This window comes from Cervus elaphus, chromosome 27, assembly GCF_910594005.1.
Source record: "Cervus elaphus chromosome 27, mCerEla1.1, whole genome shotgun sequence".
NCBI lineage: Eukaryota > Metazoa > Chordata > Mammalia > Artiodactyla > Cervidae > Cervus > Cervus elaphus.
In genome coordinates this window covers 42,836,012-42,858,510 of record NC_057841.1, presented here as the reverse complement: position 1 = coordinate 42,858,510, position 22,499 = coordinate 42,836,012, and the positions used below count along the sequence as shown (strand labels likewise).

The window sequence follows — 22,499 nt, the reverse complement described above, 5'->3', positions numbered from 1 at the left end:
TATGAAGTTGGACTTCCCAGACGCCTGGAATTCTTTAAAAGATTTGTAGGCATGTCTTCAAAATGGGGTTGTGGGGCAGGGGTGGAACTTCCATGGTGGTCCAGCAGTTAAGACTTTGCTTTCCAATGCAGGGGGTGCAGGTTCGATCCCTGGTAGGGGTTGCTGAAATCCCCCATGCCTTGTGGCCAAAAATCTAAAACTTAAAAACAGAAGCAATATTGCAACAAATTCAATAAAGACTTTAAAAATGGTCCACATTAAAAAAAACAAAAACAAAAACCCTCTAAAAAAAAAGAGACTTTGCCATTTCTTATAGTAGAAAAATTGGTCTCTTGTCTTAGCATCTGCCAACTGGAAAGGAAAGCCATCTAAAATCAGAAAGGAAAATGACATGCCAAGTATCACGGTTTACACCATCGCAGAGACAGCACTATCGTTTTCTCTGTATGGAGCCACTATGATGGAGCCACCACTGCCCCTGCAGGGTCTGGTAGGGCCACCTCCAGGTGGGGCACACCAGGAGAGAACCAGGAGATCCTTCAGACACCCCAGCAAAGTAACATCGGTTTACCCCAGTAAACATCGGTTTGAAGTTTCTTGTTGACTCAGCTGGCAGGGCTCATTTTGCCTTTCAACATTCCCAGCGCCAACAATCTCAATTTTTGTGTATGTTCCTCATCGCCATCATTTCCCAGTCTTTAAAGTTATATCCTCTAATATCCTGTGAATCATCCCTGGTTACAGAGTCCTAAATTAGTTGCTGCATTTTAACTAAAGGAGACACATCATGTCCAAGAACGACTGCCTCAAATGAGGTCATGGACACTCTAGTTTTACAGTATGAAAAACAAAAGGCATTTCCTTTTTCTTTCACGTCCCAGGGATTTTTTTTTTTTTTTCCTTTACAAGAGAGAAAATCTAACAAAGTGAAAGCATAAGCAACTGATCATGTGGAACCTGACCCTGATTAGCATTTCCTTGTGCTTCTTCAGTGTTTCATTTTCTCTTCCTCATTGTGAGAAACTGCCTTCTATGATAAATTTAAAACTAGAGTTGATTATCTTGCTTTCTAGTTTGGGGGAAAAAGTCATGTACAGCCCTCCCCGACTCCACTCCACAGGCATGCTGCTGGGCAGGGAGGAGACAGGACCGCAGGGTGGCTCCAGCGCGCAGCGGGGCTGCACAGCGTGGGGGCAGCTACAGAGCAGTCAAGGCATCTTACTCATCGGGAATAATGACCCGAGGGCAGCACAGGCCCCGGATTCACCAGGAGCACAACCGAGAGAAACTGGATACGGACTGGAGGAGAAGGAAGAGAAAAAGGCATCAGGGCAGATGTTTCTAGACAACACAAGCTGTGGCCCAGCCCCCACGGACGACAGGACTGAAGCAGCTGAGATGGGGAGGAGGCTCTTCAGGTAAGGGGATGTAGGTGTGTAGAAAGCAGGCAGAGGAGGCTGGTGAAGAAGCACAGGCTCTGCTATATTTTGTGGGTGTGTGTGTGTGTGTGTGTGCGCGTGCGTGTGCTCACTCAGTCGTGTCTGACTCTTTGTGACCCCATGGACCGTAGCCCGCCAGGTTCCTCTGTCTGTCCATGGGGTTCTCCAGGCAAGAAGACTGGAGTGGGCATACGCCAGGGCATCTTCCCCACCCAGGGACTGAACCCACATCTCTTGTGGCTCCTGCACTGACAGGTGGGTTTTTTTGCCACTGCGCCACCTGCGAAGTCCAGGATATGTGTATTTTACCACAATTTAAAAAAAATTAAAAAGCAGCAGCAGCATAGGTTTTGGAGTGAGGCTGCTCTGCCTCACTGGGGCAAATTACTTACCTTCTGCATCTGTTTCTAAACCTGCAAAATGAGAGGCAAAACAGGACCTACTTCCTGGGAGTGAAGCCCCCAGGGTTTTAACGCACAGACAGCACTGGCAGCCACGCTGGCTTTATAGGACGTGCCCAGAGACGGGTGAGGGCATGGTACCTGCACGGGCGGGAGAGTAAGCTGTCTCCTACAGAGAAGTCCAGGAGGCAGAGAAGAAAGCCAGGAAAGAGAACTGAGCCGAAGGCCATTGTTTTGAAAATGCATTTTGTCTTTTTCTTATTGTGTCTCTACATGAGGCCATGGATATTAACTAATGACAATGATTTCACAATGTCGGATAACTATGCTGACACCCTAAATTTACACAGAGCTATGTGTTGATAATATCTCAAAAGAACTGGAAAAAAAAGTTATTTAAATTTTTTAAAGAAACCACATTTTGAAGGTAGCACTTTTTCCTTTGTGAGGTCCTCACTTAACTTTAAATGAGCACCAAGGGTATATCCTTGTAGCTACCTACACTTGACAATATAAGAAAACCTGTCAGTGCAAAATGATTATATGTCTTCCAGCATTAAAATACTAATAAAAATAAATGAAAAAAAATTGAAGCAGGTACATAAAATACTCCTTTTCAAAGGACAGACTAACCACACTACACTAAATGTGCCTTCTGTCCCATGGCCTCAGAAGGGCTGCAGTCCTAAATCAATGGATGCCACACATCCCACGAACACCCGTGTCTGGTTACACACACGTCATCTGACAGTCTGTGGACAGAGTGTCCTGTTGGAATACCGCACGTTCTATGGAAAGGAACGACAAGACAATATGAGAAAACATAATGAGTCCTTCCCATAAAAAATGGCAGAGAAATGTTAGAATATGGGAGACTTGAACTGCTTAATATCTGTTTCCCCACTGGAAAAATAAGGCTAGATGTTTTCTAAGGACTCTTGGGACCTCAAATATGCTATAAACTGCTTGATGAACAGGCTGTATGTAATCAAGGCACAAGAGAAAACCTTATATAAGGAGAAATATCTGTCTAGTCCAGAATTCTGTCAGACCACACCGCCAGGGAATCATTGTAGGCGAGAGCAGTATCTGTTTGGCTCCTTCATTTCTAACTTCCCTACAAAGACATGCTACTAATTTGCAACTCCTGACTTCAGCTCACCTTTCCTGAATCTATTTTCACTGTGGTACAGCTACTGAATAGATAATGTGCAAACAGACCAGGTCACTTGTTTGCTCTAATTAGCTTTCAGCTCAAACTTTTTTTTTTTTTCCCCTTGTGGTTACAATTATATCGGTCAGAGATGGACCAGAGCTTTAACTCCAATCTCAGAAATGCTTCATTGGCATAAGCAAACATCTTCCCGTCTGTCTTGGCATACAAGACTAGGGACCAGTAGTCTCAAATGCAGAGCGACACCTGCACAGGGACCCAAGAAAAGCACAGAAACTCCCACTCAGGACACCGGGCTTGGAGTGTGGGAATGAGGGTCCAAAAAGAGCCCGAATGAAACAATTTCCCTCATTTTCCTATTAGAAAACAGTTACACAATCCCTGCCCCTCACATGTGAAATACTCAGATTTCTGCTCCCTCTAAACCTTCCTTGAGAAGTGGCTAAAACTCAGTACTTTCGTTAGATGCTGACTGCCAACATTTTCAGCCCTGAGAACAGAAACACCCCTTTCATACAAGGATTATTCTATAAGCTCAATATACTCCCAGCTTCTACACCACTGACTTTCTCACATCAGCCAGAAATGACCAAGTCCAGACACTGGCCATCATGACCATGCCACCCGGAAGGGTCCGGCCTGTGGGGACACACACAGAACAACAGGCATTCTAGCTGTTTCTCTACTGAACTTGTCCGCACTTGTTCAGAGCTCATCTCTAGGTCCTGGGAAGCACACTTGATATCATGAGAGCTCTCTCCAAGTATATGAAATGGTCGGGCTAGCTACACATGTAAAGATATCCTAGATGGAAACAGAGAGGAAATTTTGAATAATCTGACCAACATCTTCTTAACCTGTGGTCCATGAACCACATGAAAAATGCATGCAAACTTGCACAGCATACGTATGTGTACTTTTCATAGAGGTCACTGGTTTTTATTAGCATCTCAAAGAGCTCTATGACTTGAAAAAGCTAAAAACTACATGATAAAAAAATAACTCTTCTTGTTTCGGTATGTAAAAATATCACTCAGGTCCCCACACTAAAGATATCAAGAAAACATAAAATACATCACCTTTGGTTCTCATTTGTATATCTTTGAGCAATTAATTCTAAATTAAAAGATAGCATTTGCCATGCATGCTGTTTGTGAAAAGTTATCTTGCTTCAGTAGTTCATCAAATAATTTTGACAATACAATTTGTAATTTGGCCTTAAATAAATTCATCCACACACACACACACACACACACACATACACACAAAGATATTCTGTACATAAAATAGTTCCCCAAAATAGGTATTGATGCAGTAAATGGTTCATTTAATTGGATACTTGCTAAAATTGAGGTCTAATCACACTTGGGTATGTGGAGAATTCTATTCTAGGGGTAGCATAATTCCAGGAAGATGGAAAACCTGTAACTGGATCTCTTCCACCACCTTCCGAAAACAAATAGGGGTGCATTCCATTGCCCCAGCAGCCACGGGCTTAACTGCAGCTGACCAAGTTTGAGATGACCTACAAAATCTGCTCTGTTATTAGCAACATTCTTGCCTTCATGGAATTACCAGAATGCATGTGACAGTCAGGGTTTCGTTAGTGTTGAGCTAGTCTTCTGCCCACCTGCCTGTATCGCTCTGGTGCACAATGCTAGGAAAATTCTGTCATCCACAACACCCAGTTGTGTCATCCAACCACAAGCCAAGCTAACGGGGGTAATAGCTATGCTAAATGTGAAGCCTAAGGATGGGACTCTGACTGAAGTACTTGGATTCCAGCATATGCTTATGATTACCATTAAGCCAGCTACTCCCACGGGACAAGCTATTTCATATGGGTTATTTTGGTTACGAGGGGGTGGGGCTGAGCAGGGGGTGGGTAATAAACTCTCCTACAGTTTCAAAAGAGTTAAGTTTATGTTCCAGTCTGATTTTCACAAAACTAGTTTTCATTCATTTTGAAAGAAATCTATACAGAGTTGAAGGCACTGTCCCATGGTGAGGTACTCTCATTAATTTACCTTCATTGGTTTGGCCATAACAACTGACACTGACATCTTTGGCCATTCGTTGAGCCAATCACACCCTGCAAATAAAATCTTGCAAATATTTGTATAGACATTTCCACTACTTCCCTCACCAATTCCTCAGTACATCCAAGCTAGATTATGAGACCCCTTGTACATCCTCTCTACCCCACACCCTAACGGTACACCAGTATACCTACATTACCCAGGATACCCACATGCCCAACTAAAACACCATTCCTCAGAATTAAAGCCTGTGTCCTCTCCAGGAGGCATGAAGCTGAACAAGACATGGTTCCCAAAGCCCTCAGGCTCCCTTTTTAAAAGCCCCTCAAGCACAGAAACTCCATCGTGTTTAGCTGTGATTCTTCACAGTGCCCTCAGGAGAAGACACTCAGAAGACAAGTGCTAAGAAAGAAATTCAAAGAAACAATAAATGGATGAATGAACTGAAGGACAGAGACTCTAGAGGTCTATTTTCTTAGTTAATTTTCTTATTTATTTTTCTCACACACTTACATCATTAAAACAATTATTGGGACAAAAGTGTTTATTATACTCACTGTTTAAAATCAATTAATGTGTTTGCTAAATGTAAAACTCTCACTCTTTCTCAGCCAGCCCTTGGTTTGATTTCCAGAAGTCAAAGCAAATTGAGCAGGAGCCAAAAAAAATGTGCTTACTTCCCAATTTTGCCTGGGTCTACAACAGAGCTGAGACTCCAGATTCTGATCCTGTGACAAATTTTCATCTAAACCTGCTCCCTCATCTGAGCCTCTCCTTTATGCAACAGCCAATGCCTGCAGGACAGCTGGATGACAAACACTTATAACAATAAAATGAAACCACCAAAAGGCCTACATACACTTTTTACCATTTCAAGCTCTAATGAAATGATGTGTTTGAATCTCAAAAACCATTATTCTGAGTAAAGGAAGGCAGTACACAAAACAGTGTCTACTGTAATGTTCTGTTTATATGACTTCCAAGAATAGGCAATACTAACGTATGGTGGTAGAAGTCAGAAACTGGCAGGATATAAGCGGGGTGTGAAGGACATTTTTAGAGTGATGGAAATGTTCTGTATCTTAACTTTGGATGGTAGTTACATGGGTTAAAAGTCAACTAGCTGCATCAACTGTGAATTTTACTGTACACTGAGTATATCTCAACTTTTAAATGTATTAAGTACTTTTAATGCATTAATACCTTTAATACATAAGTACATTTAATACTGGAGTGGCTACCAACTCCAGTATTTTTGCCTAGAGAATTCTATGGACAGAGAAGCCTGGTGAGCTACAGTTCATGGAGTTGCAAAGAGTCAGACATGATTGAGTGACTAACACTTTCACTTTTTTCAAGTGACTATTATCACTAAATAAAAGCTTTTTTGAGGATATGTCTTCAGAAATCTTGAAGATCTTTAGGATCATTGCCATTATATTAATTTCTCGCCAGAGGAGTGGTTAAGAGGTTGAGGTGACAAGAGAAAGGAGAAGGTAGGGGGAGGTGGTTCTTGGCCTCCATGCCCATCTCTCTCACAGGCACGTGCTAGCAATAAGTCATCAGATATCTCAATTGGGGGACCTGGTCTTTAACAAAAAAAAAAAAGCAGAAAATGAGGAAATAGTTGAAACATATTTTCCTTCTTAAATTGCATGTACGTGTTGCTGGACTATTGAAAAACACAGAGAAAACATACAACATGCTCACATATTTCCTGGAAATCTTTGCTTTATTTAAATCATATCAAATTTATTCTAATTTTGTGCCAATATAAATAGAAGTATGATATTAAGAAAATTTATCTTTCAAAAATTAAGTTATGAATAAATACTGTTTTAAATATGAACAAAAAATCATAAAAGGCCATGGCAGTCTTCAACAGTACCTAACACCCCTATTAACTGGGCTGTGTGTGTGTTAGTCACTTAGTTGTGTCCAACTCTTTGCAACCCATGGACTGTAGCCCCCCAGGCTCCCCTGTCCATGGGGTTTTCCAGGCAAGAATACTGGAGTGGGTTGCCATTTCCTTCTCCAAGGGATCATCCCAACCCAGAGACTGAACCCAGGTCTCCTGCATTTCAGGCAGATTCTTTACTGTCTGAGCCACCAGGGAAGCTATTAACTGGACTACCAGCTTACAATCATCTGTAAAAGAAAAATCAGTTCTGCTTATTGGACAGGCTGTATTTTTCAAAGAAAATATGAGAGGCCAATAGCTTACTGACAGGTCATTCTGACTTTGGTAGCTTCTTTGAAATGAACCAAACTCCAATTAAGAATAATCAAAGGTATTACACGAGACAACAATACATGCTTCCTGCACAGACCACAGAAGTACCCAAGAGATCAACTGCATAAGAAGTTAATGGAGAAAGGGAAAGATGTTATTACAAAATGAGGACAGGTCGGAATCCATGTTTTTGGTTAAAAACCCAGGATTACCTGATTGCCTTCTTTTCCAACTTAACCATAGAGAAGAAGAGAATTTCTGTTAGGAGAGATCCTAGAGGTCAGCCTGTAGAAGTCCTTCATTACCCTAATGAGAAAACTAGACATGTAACCAAGTTCAGTCTGCCTCCATCACTTTCCCCAGACTGCACAGTGAGTGGTCACTGCTCACCCTGGCTGGTCTCCTGCTACCCAGCCTCAGCACACCAGCAACCCATGGCTACATGTGCCGTTCCTTTTCCTCAGACTGGTTCTCCTGACAAAACACTCTTTCAGTCTCCTTCCCCCTGCTAACCCAGGCTCATTCTTTAAGACTTAATCTAGCTATGACCCCTCCCAGATGCCTTCCTTAACCCCTTCTTATCCTCATCAATGTAGCCCCAAGTGTTAGTTACACCTTCTCTGCTTTCCCAGAGTACCTCATCCGATCTTCCTCCATCCTTCTTCCCACCATTCAAATACTGAATGTCCACTCTGGGCCTGGGGGCTAATGCTGGGACACAGAGACAGAGACATCACTTCTACCCTCAACGAGCTGTACTTCAGATGCCACTGAAATGCCTGTTGACGGTCCATCTATTCTCACTGAAAGACAAGTAACCATTTTTGCAGCCCCAGAACCTGATAGGGTATATGGCATACAGAGGCTCAGTAGCTCAGTAGCTCATACAGAGGCTCAATAAAAGGCTCAGTAGCTTTTCCGATAAAAATCAGTTCAAATTCTTCTTGTTTTAATAAGCAAGTGACCCTTGAGCAAAATTTAATCTTTAAAATAATGGAGGGTATATTTACCTTCTTTTAATTATCCATGCTGCTCTCAGTTTTATGCGTCAAAGCATGTTCATTTACAATTGTTGCCAGCTTTGATGTCTATCTTTACTTCATAGCATATCACCAAAGAGTGTGTTATCCTATGACCAAAGGCTAGTTTAGTAGATTCTGGGAAAGCAGGTAGTATGCAAAATCAGGGTGGTATATTCCCCAATACAACACCAGTTCAACATTTTGAATACTTCTAGGCTAAAAATTATAGCCAATTATGAAAATATGATCATATATTTAAAGTACCTTCACTATTATGTAATGAATTAATTGCTCACTTACTCAATAAGCATATATGTGCCAGGGACCTGAGATGAATAAGACCTAGTCCAGGGCATCAACAACCTCCTCATCTTTAGAAAGGTCAGCCACATTAAGTCCATTACATCTCAGCCTATTAAGTAGCGGGATAAGTGCAATACTAGAGGAGTATAAAGGCAGACAAGGCACAGGGGTGGAAGTGAGCAACGTGGCTAGGGGAGGAGGCAGCCCTCACAGAGGAAGCGAGGCTGAGATTTTGGAAGACTTCCCTAACAGCTCCTCGGCCCAAGGAGAGGCCACATCTACACAGATCAGCCCCCACAGGGTTTACGCAGCAGCAATTTGTTAAGACTCTACTGAGTGTCAGGCTCTTTATCGGGGGAGGAGGAAGGCAGTGAAAGAGTCAGCCACAGAGTAAACAACGCTCCCTTCCCAGAAGCGCTGACACACACACACCGCTGTGGGCCTGGTGATAAAGACTCATCCTACACGCAAAAGTGTTATCTCGGGATTATAAGCAGGAGCTCAAGTGTGTTCAAGTCGCACATTTTAGAAGTGCTAGGCTTCTTTCCTGACTTTTGGCCAATGTTCAGTTCATTTTAAAAGCTCCACTCTTGGTCCTGCCTTCCTCTCCTTCCACCTTCCCACAGCTAAGCTTTGACAATAGGTTCCCCTGGCCGCCTCTGCTTCCTGACCTCAGCCACTCTCCAACCTGCAGCAAACAGGCTTCCCCCTCTCACTTCCACCAGAACCGGGCTAGCAAAGGTCTCCATTGTTATCTACACTACAAAGCCTGCGGACAATGTTCAGTTTTGACCTTACTGGTCATTTAGATACCTCATACAGCTGTCCACTCACTCTGAGTCTGATGCCTGGGCTTCCAGAAAGTTCCCAAATAGTCTCCATCAGAGGCCCCCAAAGCTCTGCCTCACTCCACCTGGCGCTGCTCCTTGGGTTCCAGCTTCGCTACACTGCTCTCTCTACAGAGACGCCATAATCTCCTGCCAGATCTCAGTAAGTCCCAGTTTTAACTGTCTCTCAAATGCTGAAGTCTCCCACGAGTAAATAGCTTAGAACTCTCAGCCTTGATCTCCTGCCCAGGTTTCCAACTTGTATAGCCAACTATCAGCTGGGTACCGGACGTGAAGAGCCGATTTGCTGGAAAAGACCCTGATGCTGGGAAATATTAAAGGCAGGAGGAGAAGGGAACGACAGAGGACAAGATGGCATCACCGACTCAATGGACAGGAGTCTGAACAAACTGGGAGATAGTGAGGGACAGGGAAGCCTGGTGTGCTACAATCCACAGGGTCGAAAAGAGTCAGACATGACTTAGTGACTGAACTGAACTGAACTGAACTGAGCTGGGTACATCAGCTGAGTTCCAAATTTCACAGGCTAAATTTCTCCTGTTCACTTTCTGCTCATCTATCAGAATTCTCAATTTCAGTTCTTTGTGACCCCACGGACTATACAGTTCATGGAATTCTCCAGGCCAGAATACTGGAGTGGGTAGCCGTTCCCTTCTCCAGGGGATCTTCCCAACCCAGGGATGGAACCCAGGTTTGCCACACTGCAGGCAGATTCTTTACCGGCTGAGCCACCAGGGAAGCCCAAGAATACTGGAGTGGGTAGCCTATCTCTTCTCCAGAGGATCTTCCCAACCCAGGAGTCGAACCGGGGTCTGTGCATTGCAGGCAGACTCTTTACCAGCTGAGTTACGAGGGAAGCCTCAGTTCATAACACTCCAAAACAAAAACTCAAGTGTTTTTTCTAGTCCTCTGTATGCATTAATCACCAAATCACACCAACTTCATTGCTATTTTCCCCACAGGCTCTATTACTCCCTTCTATCCGTATCCTCATCTAGATGCTCATCGTCTTTACTTGGATCAGTGCATGAGCTTTCCAAACTGTGTCTCTGCCCCACAATCATGGTGCACCTTAAAGCTATCAGTTCCTCTCCAGAGAAATAAAGACAGGGGGATCCTGGAACAGAAGCAGCAAACAGTTACAAGACTACAACTGTGAATTTATGGATTTTAACCCAACAGCTCTGAAACCAGATTAAAACTGTAATGGTCTGAACTGGGTATGAGCAGAGAGGTGAGGGTGGGGAGTGGAAGACACAGAAGAAAGAAGAAATCATGGAGAAGGAAATGGCAACCCACTCCAGTATTCTTGCCTAGAGAATCCCATGGACAGAGGAGCTTGGGAGGCCACAGTCATGGAGTCACAAAGAGTTGGACACAGCTGATGTCTCCCTCAGGCCCTCCGGACTTCCCTGGTGGCTCAGATGGTAAAGCGTCTGTCTACAATGTGGGAGACCTGCATTCGATCCCTGGGTCGGGAAGATTCCCTGGAAAAGGAAATGGCAACCCACTCCAGTACTCTTGCCTGGAAAATCCCATGGATGGGGGAGCCTGCTGCAGGCTACTGTCCATGGAGTCACAAAGAGTCGGACACGACTGAGCGACTTCACTTTCACTTTTTCAGGCCCTCCATCATTCTTTGATTCCTACACTTTCTATGGCGCGCTAAGTATTACAAGCATGTTCTGTTTAACCAATGGTATGTGAATTATATCTGAACAGAAACATCAATACAAACACACACACACACAAAAAAAGAAGAAATCAGTGTAAAATTTAGATTAACTGAAGAGAGTTCCTTCTTAAGACCCCTTCAAAAGTCCTCTGAGTAGCTAAGTATTGTATTAATACTTCCATGAACTCTAAAGAGAATGGGTGCTAATGTTCCTTAACTTTCACAATAAAAACTTTTTTAGAGTCTAGATAAGAGTAGTATCGTGTCTATTTAGGACTGTATAATTGAAATCAGCGTCTCCAGGGCTTCTTCTAAACAATGACTCATGTTGTTTTAGCTGGTGTTGACTCACTGCCCCACAAAGGATGACACAGCTTTAAACAAGCAGAGCGTGGCCTGCTTTTTCCAATTACCAGCTTCCAGCAACTGAAGAGGGGGGAGTCCTCTGGCATGGGGCTTTCTGCAACTAAGCACAATTTTGATTTTACCAAAATAGTTGCCAAGTGGACCTTGTAATCACTGAGCTTTCTAAGTGAGGAGGAGAGAAGTGAAGTCGTGGTATGTTAAAAATCACAGGGGCCAGGCATCATCTGTCCTTTCAAAACAGAATCTGCGGAAACTTAACAGTCAGCGCTTTTCCCATTTAACTGCCTGCTCAACTGAGGTCAGCAAATGTTTTTCTTTAAGATGCCAATGAAAAGTCACAGCGAGTGTGTTTTCGAGACTCTCCAAGTTACGTCTGGTGAGATAACGAGCGTGGGGAGTCGTAATAGTGTTTGAAAGGAAGCTAAGGAAAGGTCGTTCTCATAAAGGTCACCACCTTTTCTCCAGTTCTGGACATTTAATGGTCTCCCATCAGGTCTCCGGTTTCCCCCGCCTCCATGTTTTCCTTGCTGTTGGCCTGACTGCTCCCAGAACATTTGTCAGTGCCTTGGGCCAGCGTAGGTGCCACAGTAATGAGAGCGGGTGACCAGGGGTCGGCAGGACAAACTCAGAGCCCTGACACATTCCGCAAGGCCCTTTTCCATTCTTTGCTTCCCAGCTGAACCACAGAGATTAGTCCTCACTCATTACTTTTTTTTTTTCATGATGCTCAGTGCCTATTAGTAATATACTCTGAACAACTCGGCTGGTTAAAAATAGAGAACACTTCTAAAGACATGGCAGTTGGCAGAGAAGCCCAGACCACACTGTTTATGTGTAACTAAAATGACCGTCCAGTCTTTAATAGTTCCAGTGTTCTGAAAAACAAAGCTGATCAAAACGAATACCCTGGAAAATGAACGCAAGTGCCTGGAGGCCATTCTGTGGACTCTGAGCTCTCCAGAAGATTCAAGTCCAGACTGCAATGGGCCCTGGGTTTGTTTTCTAAACAGAAATCCTTGAAGCCCAATTTCTGTTCAGCATCATCCGTGGCTCCAAGGTCACTGAGGGACAAGGACTGTGCTCACGAAGACAGGAGACCAGGGATGGCCCGGAGTCCAGACTGGACTGCACAATCTAGCTAAACTTATCCTAAGTTTCCAAGCAACATGTAGAACAGAACTGGTCTGCACAAAGGCATGGTCCAGGAGGTGTTTGTCCCTTGGTTGGTTTCAGAGTCAAGATAAAGTGAAAAACATGACTAAATATTTCTGTTCAGTTCAGTCGCTCAGTCGTGTCCGACTCTTTGCGACCCCATGAACCGCAGCTAAATATTAGGAGAGACAAAAGGAAAACCCCGTTAATTCTCATGGAGCCTTGTTTCTTAACCTGCGTTAAGAACTGCTATGTCATAGATCACATGGAAAGAACAAAATGAAAAATATGTTTTCAGCCATAGAAATCTATCTTAGTAGTTAGAGAAAACAATTGATAAAACTAAAATGAAAAAATTCTAAGAACATGAACCTACGGGTTAAAGGATTAAAAAATGCCTTCCCTTCCTTCTGCCTAAAAAAAGAGCCCTGGGAATATCTCCTATAACTCAAAATTGCTTGGATCTCACTTCCATGGTCAAGCTAAATGACTTCTATAACACATTTTGTCCATTTTTAAAATACTGTTACCTAAATAAGACTGCAAGAGGGCAAAAATATAGCTTTTACATTTTTTAAAAATCCCGTTATTTTACTTCAAGGGGTAACAAAATTTCTGAAACTATATCCATTCATAATTAACTCACTCCATGCTTATTCCATTTAAACAGAATAGTCATGATCGCAAAAAAGATTAAATCAACACTAAGCATAATATCTACTGTGGGAGAGTTACTATTGCTGATTGCTAAGTGGGGATATGATAATGCTGTCCCTGCTCTCAATAAACCTATAACCAAACTGCAGCAGAAAAACACTAAATACATAATATATGAAATAATGTTTCAAGATTTAAATAACAGGTTATAAGCACCAGTTTCGGAAAGACGGTCATCACCTTGCTATGTGATCACGGGCTGATTCTCTGTACCTCAGTTTCCTCCTACGTCAATGGACTGTGGGAAGGATTAAATGAAACAGTATGTGCCAAGCTCAGTAAGCTATCAATAAAATGAAAACTTAAAAAAGAATTGATACCACAGGACAGCATGTGATGAATTACCAAGTGATCATTATTGTTATGGTAGGTGAAAACTCTTCTGGCTACTACTGTCAAGGAAATCTTCAGAAAGGAAGTTTAGTCCTTACTTCTTTAACTACATTTATCCTCTTCTCTTTTGCTTTATATCCCCAGCCACTTAAACATGGGTTCAGTCCCAACCACTGACCTGTTAACTTTGGCTACTCTGTGATTTTTTTCAGTATGGTAATGAAGGCGGGGAAAAGTGGGAAGGAAAGAGATCAAACATCATATTATTAGTTAAAATGGCATTTTAGTAAGTTTAACCTTTTGTTCTAAACACCTGTCAGGTTTCTCTATAGCTCTATAAAAATATAAATCTGTTGATTGGTCTTTGTATAAAGACAAATGCATGTCCATTGTTTTCTAAACACTGAACAGGAAACTTCGAAGGAATTCATTTCCTTATACATTACAGAGTTACAAGAGCAAATCTGGTCCACTGAACAGAAAATTTAACATAGGAATAAAGATTTCTCTCTTATACATAAAAGATATACAACTTAGAATGACTAAGACAGTACGCATAGATCTCAGGTGTCGGACAATTTAAAACTACTACATACTCCTCCCTCTGGTTTCCAGTTCCTCCTTCTGCTTCCTGTCCTTGGTATTGCGTGTTTGTGTGCAGTCATCATCTCTCTGTCAAAGGGATCAGAAATGGAATGCACAGGTTTAATCCGTTATTAAGAGCAACACGAGACACCACAGCTGGTTCTCAACTTGACATTAGTATATGTCCTCCCACACTTGGAATTACTTGGCACTGAATGTCAAATGGACAGTCTTATCTGTAATATTCATTTATTGAAGAAAGATGTAAAACATCTGATACTCAAAGAATATGTCATAAACTGCGAATATTTAGGAAAATGATATTTAATAAAAACAATCCACAATTTTCTTTAGTTTCCACTCTAGTAGAAGTTTTCCGACACAACGTTAATATTTTGATGCACATCCTCTAATATTCTCAGAACAATGGATGCATGGGATTCCATGTTATAAAGGACAGAACATTATACAAAACTCACTAACTCAAGTAACCAGAACACAGCAAAACACTGAATGCAAACAAGAAAACCAAAACATTCTCAAAGAAATGGAAATAAATGCTATCAAGATCTTTCCTTAGGTTATACATTTCAGTCGTTTGAACAACATCTTCTTTACACAGTTCTAACCAGCTTGACTATCTAATCAAAAGTAAATCATGAAACACATTAAAAATAGCAATATTAGAAAGAACAAAAGTACTCTAAAGGCTTTAAGACCTGCCTGAAAATAAAGAAAAAAAATAGCAACAATAAATAATATTTAAATTGAATTACATAAGCTATAAAACAATACACCAATATAGGCTATTTACATTTTTTATCCTTTAACTTCATATTGGAGTACAGTCAGCTAACAATGTTGTGATAGTTTCAAGTCACAGCAAAGCAACTCTAGGCTGTTCACTTTTAAAGCAAACAACTTCCACATCAGTCAGTGACTATACTATAGCACTGTACTTCTCGGCTTAATGGTGACAGTCATTTAGGAAAAGTTCTTTTGTGCACTATTTGAAGATACATCTGACTCATTTTCATCCAAAGAGACTCAAAAACAAAACAAAGTCTATTGTTTAAATGGGTAAACTTTATTGCCAAAATTTTCTTCTGAGAAACATTTTATTCCCTTCCATTGCTTTTCTATAGAACATTTTACTTCTTTTCTTGGCTAGAACTGGTATCAAGAGACCACAGATTGAGAAAACAGAGAATGGAAATGATTTCGGAAGTGAAATAACTTGGTTGAAGGATGAACTGAGAAGAAATTTTTATTATATGAAAACTAGAATGTTTATTTTCGTTGTGACACATCTGCAAACGTTCAAGTAACATCTCAGGACACTGCTAAGGGGAGAAGATTCCCGTCAGAGCATCCTCGGGGGCAAGCCAGACAAAGTGGACGCGAATACCCGCTCTCTCCGAACACAGCATTTACTTCAGCAACTTTGCTTCAGTCGTGTCTGACTCTCTGTGATCCCGTGGACTGAAGCCTGCCAGGCTCCTCCGTCCATTGGATTCTCCAGGCAAGAATACTGGAGTGGGTTGCCACGCCCTCCTCCAGGGGATCTTCCTGACCCAGGGATCAAACCCACATCTCACATGTCCTGCATTGGCAGGAAGGTTCTTTACCACTAGCACCACCTGGGAAGCCTCTTTTATACTAACCATGGAATAAAATTTTGCTTCCAAAAAACAATGTACTTTGAAAATTAGGAAATTTATCATTATAGGTTTCATAAACTCAAACCAGGTAAAACTAACCCTTTTTATTGTATGCTGTAGCAAAGCTGAAAAAAAAGTAGGTTAAAATATATTGGTTGACTTTTTAAGGGCAAAAACGGCACCTATAAAAAGATTAGAGAGAATACTGAATGTAGATTTTATAGTTTGTAAAATAAATCAAATGTAGAAGGAATGAGAAAAATAGAAAATCCTTAGAAAATCACTATAATAAATGTTATTGGGAAGATCCAGATATGGACAGGAAAATCAGAGGACGAAAGTTTGAGGAGTGATAGGATGTTAGCACCATCAAAAATTCTCCCAAGATACTGATTAATTTACATAGGGAAACCTGGAAGACAACACTTAACCAGGTGATAGAGCTAACATGAACAAGACGGTGATATCATGAACCCCCAAAATGAGGTACTGAGAAAGGTCTGACATCATTCAGTGGAATTCTCACCCAAAATGCATAATTTCTATCCAATCAAGAGAAGACATAAGACCAATCCAAACTGAGGGACTGCCTATGACAACCAACTGGTCCTCCTAAAGGGCCAAGGTCACAAAAGACAACAGACTGTCGTGGATTATGCAGGAGGTTTGGGCGTCATGACTAAGTGCAATACAGGATCCCAGATTCAATCCTACAACAGAAAAATCCCAATTCTAGTGGAAAATACTTGTGGAATCAGAATAAAATCTATAGTTTAGTTACTAGTACTGTTGTTGTTTAGTCACTCAGACATGTCCAACTCTTTTTGACTCCATGGACTGTAGCCCACCAAGCTCCTCTGTCCATGGGATTTCCCAGGCAAGAATACTGGAGTGGGTTGCCATTTCCTTCTCCAGGGAATCTTCCTGACCCAGAGAGAAAACACAAGTCTCCTGAACTGTCAGGCGGGTTCCTCACCGCTGAGTCATCTGAGAAACCCAATAGTACTGCAGCAAAGTTAATTTTTTGGTTTTCATAATGGAACACAGTTCTGCAAGCTGTTAATCTTAGGGGAAGTTGGAGAATGTTACATGGGGACTTTCTGTACCACTTCTGCAAATTTTCTGTAAGTCTCAAGTTATGTCAAAATTAAGGGACAGTTCTAATGAGATGGATAAAATTGGAGTCTTTTATACAGAGTGAGGTAAGTTAGAAAGTGAAACACCAATACAGTATATTAACACATATATATGGAATTTAGAAAGAAGGTAATGACTACCCTATATGCAAGACAGCAAAAGAGACACAGATGTAAAGAACAGTCTTTTGGACTCTGTGGCAGAAGGTGAGGGTGGGATTATTTGAGAGAATAGTACTGATATTCTCATATGGTAATGTATATTGCCATATGTAAAACAGATGACCAGTGCAAGTTCTATGCATGAAGCAGGGCACTCAAAGCCAGTGCTCTGGGACAACCTAGAGGGATGGGTTGGGGAGGGAGGTGGGAGGGAGGTTCACGATGAGAGGACACATGTACATTTGTGGTGGATTCATGTCAATGTATGGCAAAAACCACCACAATATTGTAATTAGCCTCCAGTTAAAATAAATTAATTGATTTAAAAAAAATTAAAATAAAAAAAAAAGAGTTAAGGGTAAGTTAGCATCTTCATCCACAGGAAAATGATTCTACAACACTCTAAGTTCCCTGAATTTGTTCAGATACATTGAGGATTAATGATCAGAGAGAACAGAGCAGGATAAAAATGGACTGAGCAACTGGCAAAATATTTAGCCAAATGACATGATCAAAGGAAATGTGCCAGATGTTTTCCAACAGCTCTATACATGGAGACACCTACAATCAGCAAGGACCCCGCTGTAAAAAGAAACCAGAGACACCCACGCTAGTTTCAACTATCACATGAGGAATGATCTCTAAATACCTTATTCTCTCCTAAGAAGTCTAGTTCCATTACTCTTTCTGAATCCTCTAGAAAATTATACCTACTAGGCTCCAGAATTTGGTGTACCTGTGTATATGTTTGTAAGCTCACACAGATCTACATTAACACTTACTGAATGAGAGTCGGCACCTTGAAATAAATGTCTTTTTATAATTAATTAATTTCTTTCCAGGAAAGGCCCCATAAATATGTCACAAAAAGTGGTTAGTTTTAGTCTTCTCCACAAATAAAATATTTACTTTCTATTCATCACTAATTCCAATTTAATCAAATCATCCCCATTAGGATGAACAGTTATGCTACTAGGAAACAATATGCCCTGGACAAAAGTTTTAACATTGCTGTAGAATTAGAATTCCTAGGACAACCTTGGGGAGCTTCTCTATTTGTTTTTGAGGAACAGCTGGCTCTTTTTCCTACTCTATTTTTGTCCTCTTTCAGGAAGTTTATGGTATCTTTGGAAAAACATCAGAAATACTCATGGTCATTTAAACTGTACTTTCACCAAAAAATGTTGTATATGTTACTTGCATGTAATTTAGGAAATCTTTGAAAAACAAAATATCTACCTTTATCTTCAGCTACTTTCATTTTCTAAGTCAAATCATTTTGAACATACATTTCACTCTCAATTCTGAATAAAGGTCTAGGAACTGAGCTTCCTAAAAATCACATGATTCTAAGGAGAATTCCAACCATCTGTTTTAACAGGACTGAGAATTCATAATCCTTCATTCTCTTTTGTCCTTACAACAGAACGTAAATATAGATGTTTGTGAAATAAGGAATTGCTTTTTCTCTCCCAACAAATGCTTAGTACTTGAGTCTCTCCTGCATGAGTAAGTATGGGAGATAGGTATCAAAAACATTTTACTCTTCTTGACATCAACAACTGTGATTAAAAGTGGTAACAGTAATAAAACAGCTAACAATTATCAATCAGTTGCTTCCTTGGTGTCAGACACGAGTCTAAGTAGCTGAAGCAGGCTCCCCAAGGTCACATGGTGGGAAATGGTGTAAGTGATGAACAGAGCCTGGCAGTCTGACCCCAAGCCTGAGTAACTGGCAAGTGTACTTTATACTGGATACTTTAATAAAATGGGCAGGCCCCAAAAGAAATTATAGTGGACACCCACCTTCAGTGTTGAAGAGTAACAGGGAGAGGCGTGAATGGAGAAGCCCCTACTCAGCTTCAGCCTGTGGAGGCCTGAGTTGTTGGATCCTTTGGGTTTTTTTTAACGGGAAACTGAAGTTCATATCTGAAGCCTCTTGATTTTGAAATGTTGCCACTTATTTGCAGCTTTTTTCTAAAAATCCTACTGGTCTGAAAGGTACAGGGCTACATTCTCAGTTCAGTTCAGTTCAGTCTCTCAGTCGTGTCTGACTCTTTGTGACCCCATGAACCGTAGCACATCAGGCCTTCCTGTCCATCATTCGCAAGGCAGGCTCTTTCATTTCATTCATCGTTGTATCACTAACGCCTACTGTATTTCTGGCACATAGTAGGTGCAAATAGGTTGACTCATGCTGTTAAAAATGCTTCCACTTTACCTTGGCCATTTGGTAGAAATTCAATAACTTACTGAGCTCCTACAGTGGCTGGACGCTGATCTGGGCACTCAGGATACAATAGTGAAGAAAAGAGAAGAGAAGAGAGAGCGAGAGAGAAAGAGAAAGGGAGAAAAACTATATTCTAGTGGGGAAAAAAAATAGGCCAAAAGAAAAAAAAAAAATCAAAAGCACATAAAGTTAGATGAAGGATAGGCTTGGAGAAGAAGCAGATGACTTGCTCTGAAATAAACTACGCTACCCAGAGCTAAAGAATGCTGATACTCAGGAAGTCAGATACAATAGCCCATGCTTCCTAACGCCACCCTGGTCACTACTGCACAAATATGCTACACATATGTAAGCAATTTCAAGGAGAGGGTACTCTTGAAAGAGAGAGTGCTCTCTTCACAAATGGAACAATACATTCTTGCTCCTTGGCTTGAAAGGGAGTATTGATCAGTAGTTAGTGAGTCAAAGGTTAATAATTCAGGCCTGATTATTTCTGTTATCAGACGCATGATTGATGGTGTCCTCGGGCTCCCTGTAAGAACAGGGACCTTCTTTGGATTGCTGTTACTGAGAACTGAGGAACTGAGCTATTCTCTCACAATTTGGTTGCAGGGGGCAGGGTCATCTACCTCTTGCATCAGAGGGTGAGGGGCACAAAGGTTCCCCCACAGGGGGTGCAGGGCAGTCACCAAAGATGCAAAGTTGGGGCAACGTAAGTCTAATTGGCAACTGTAGGGTACAGCACCAGCTGGGATAGGCAACTCCTGCTCTCATGTATTATTATCCCAGAAGACCGCATGCTGAGCAGATGGAACGTCTCCAGTCTGCTTTGGAAAGGGATATAATTTCGGATAGCCCAAAGGGCATGATCTGGCTCCACTCTTAGACAGCTGCAGAGGGCTACAGACGGGGGCGGCCACACCAGGACCAGCTAGCAATGCGCAAACCGGACCCCCACCTCTCGCCAGTATGTCTATTTAGTTACTCATAATCTGAGCGATTAGAGTCGACCATCATGCTTAGAAAAGAAAATACCCGAAAGACAAACACTAGTTTGTACCTTCAATTAGCCTTTAAAATAATGTGCACGGTTCTTAAACCTGGAAGAAAAAAATGTTATTTTCTCATTGTCTTTATATAAAAATTAGATTTCACTCAGTCTGCTCTCTTTGGAAGAAATGATATTTTCTTTGTTAGCCAAGCCCAGCCCAGGTCTCATGCCAATGCAAGTTGTTCTTCTCATGGATGCTATCCAAGAGGATACTTCTTGAAATAAAGTCACAATCTGCTGAAAGCCTTGCAAGTCCATTAAATTAGGAAACAAGTAATCCTTATCACAACTAAAGATAAAAGCAAGAGAAAAAAATTACTGAAAATAAACATGCAGAAAAGCACACCACTCAAACTCCCCACTGGTAAAGAAAACCATTGCTCAATGGATGCAAGGCAGATAGTCACATTTAAACAAATACTATTTCCCCTAAACATGTGTCAGAGACATCAAACCATCTCACTTACTAGTGTAACATATCTGACCATCCAAAGTAACTTTCTAAGGGTCTCACATTGGTTTACTTAACAGAAGTCTTGCCAGCCTTGATCTTGCGTCAAACAGATGAACACCAATAAAGTAATTAAGCTAGATCCCTGATTTATGAAATCTAAAATGCATATAGTGAAAAGCTTTCAGACCTCTTTTGACCCAAAGGAAAATTAGAACTGCATTTATAAACAGTCAACATTAGCAATAAAACAACAGGGATACCAATGTATGTATACATTCAAAAGGGTTTTTTTGTTTTTTTTTTTTTTTTAATCTACAAGTAAAATCGTTTTTAAAGGTCTACCGAGATTTCCTTTTTGGAGAATCTCTCCATCTGTGTTTTAGCTAATGTGAAATGTTACTAAAAAGTTCTCCATAGTGTTTGCAGGTTTAAGATAATACATTTTACTTTTCTATTTTCTGCTGCTGCTTCACTTTTTAAAAAAATTCTCCCATAGTTCAATAGGTGAATCTGGCAGAAATGAGGCATATGCCTATTACCAGCAAGTTGTATCTGAACATAACTCTGCTAACCTCTCCTGGCCAACGTCTTCAGAGGACAATACAAAGAACCACAGGCTCACTCATCGCGTCCACCAAAACTTGAAACCACAATCGGACGATGGTAGTCCTCTGCTCTGGCGGAAAACCCAGCTGTCTGTGAAACCCCCCCCCCCCCCCCCGCCCCCCAGCCCAGTAGACCCATGCCGGGTGGGCGATGTGGGTACCTGCTGCCGGGGAGGCTGGCGGTCGCCCGGGGTGCGCAGCGCGGCTCGGGGCTGGGCGGCGGGGGGCGCGCGTACGAGTGGTAGGCGGTGAGCACCACGCCGCCCGAGTCCTCCACTTCCATCGTCAGCCGCGCATGGCTCCGCTCCGGCCGGAGAACAAAGGCGGGGACCAGCATGGGCCAGCGCACCGGCCCGGTCCCCGGCGGGGCGGGGAGGCGCGGCCGTCGGGCTCCCGGGGCCGGGGCTCCTCCCGCGGCCGGGCTGTCAGGGGCGCGGGCTCGCCGCCCCGCCCGCCGCGCGGCCCATTAGCATGGATTCGAGTCCACGCCCACCAGCCCCGGGGGCTGGGGCGGGGAGGGCGAGGCGGGGGCCCGGGGGTGGCGTGGGGGTGGCTGGGGTGTGGGATCCCCGCTTCTGGGAAGCAGGAAGCCCGCAGCGATCCTCGGAGGCTCGCGCTGGCCGCTCGGGTCAAGTTTTTCTGGCTTTTGTTTCTTTCCCTTTTTCCCTTTCTCGCCCCCGCCCCCACCCCTTCCAGCGGGAGGCTTATCCCGCGGCCGGGAGCGTTTCCTGCTCGTCAGCTTGGAGCCGAGAAAAAACCGCGCCTGGGAGCCCGCGCTGAGCGGCCGAGGGGCCGCCTCCAGCGTGGGAAGGAGAGGGAGAAGATGGGACTCTCTCATTTAAAGCATCCACATCAAACATTGAAGAAGCGGATTACGTTGCTGTTTACTTAGTCCGGTTACAGTGGACTTGAT

At 42.4% G+C, this 22,499-nt stretch overlaps 1 protein-coding gene across 4 annotated transcripts in view; it reads right to left on the bottom strand.

The window, feature by feature from the left end:
• Window positions 1–22,196, bottom strand: part of ARHGAP28 (Rho GTPase activating protein 28) — a 134,134-nt gene extending 111,938 nt beyond the window's left edge. For all 4 annotated transcript variants that reach the window (XM_043889615.1, XM_043889617.1, XM_043889616.1 and 1 more), the window contains exon 1: window positions 21,748–22,196. In XM_043889615.1, the coding sequence (XP_043745550.1) occupies window positions 21,748–21,923 (176 nt within the window). In that variant the 5' untranslated portion in view covers window positions 21,924–22,196. The remainder of the gene's footprint in view (window positions 1–21,747) is intronic.
• Between the last annotated feature and the right edge of the window lie 303 nt (window positions 22,197–22,499).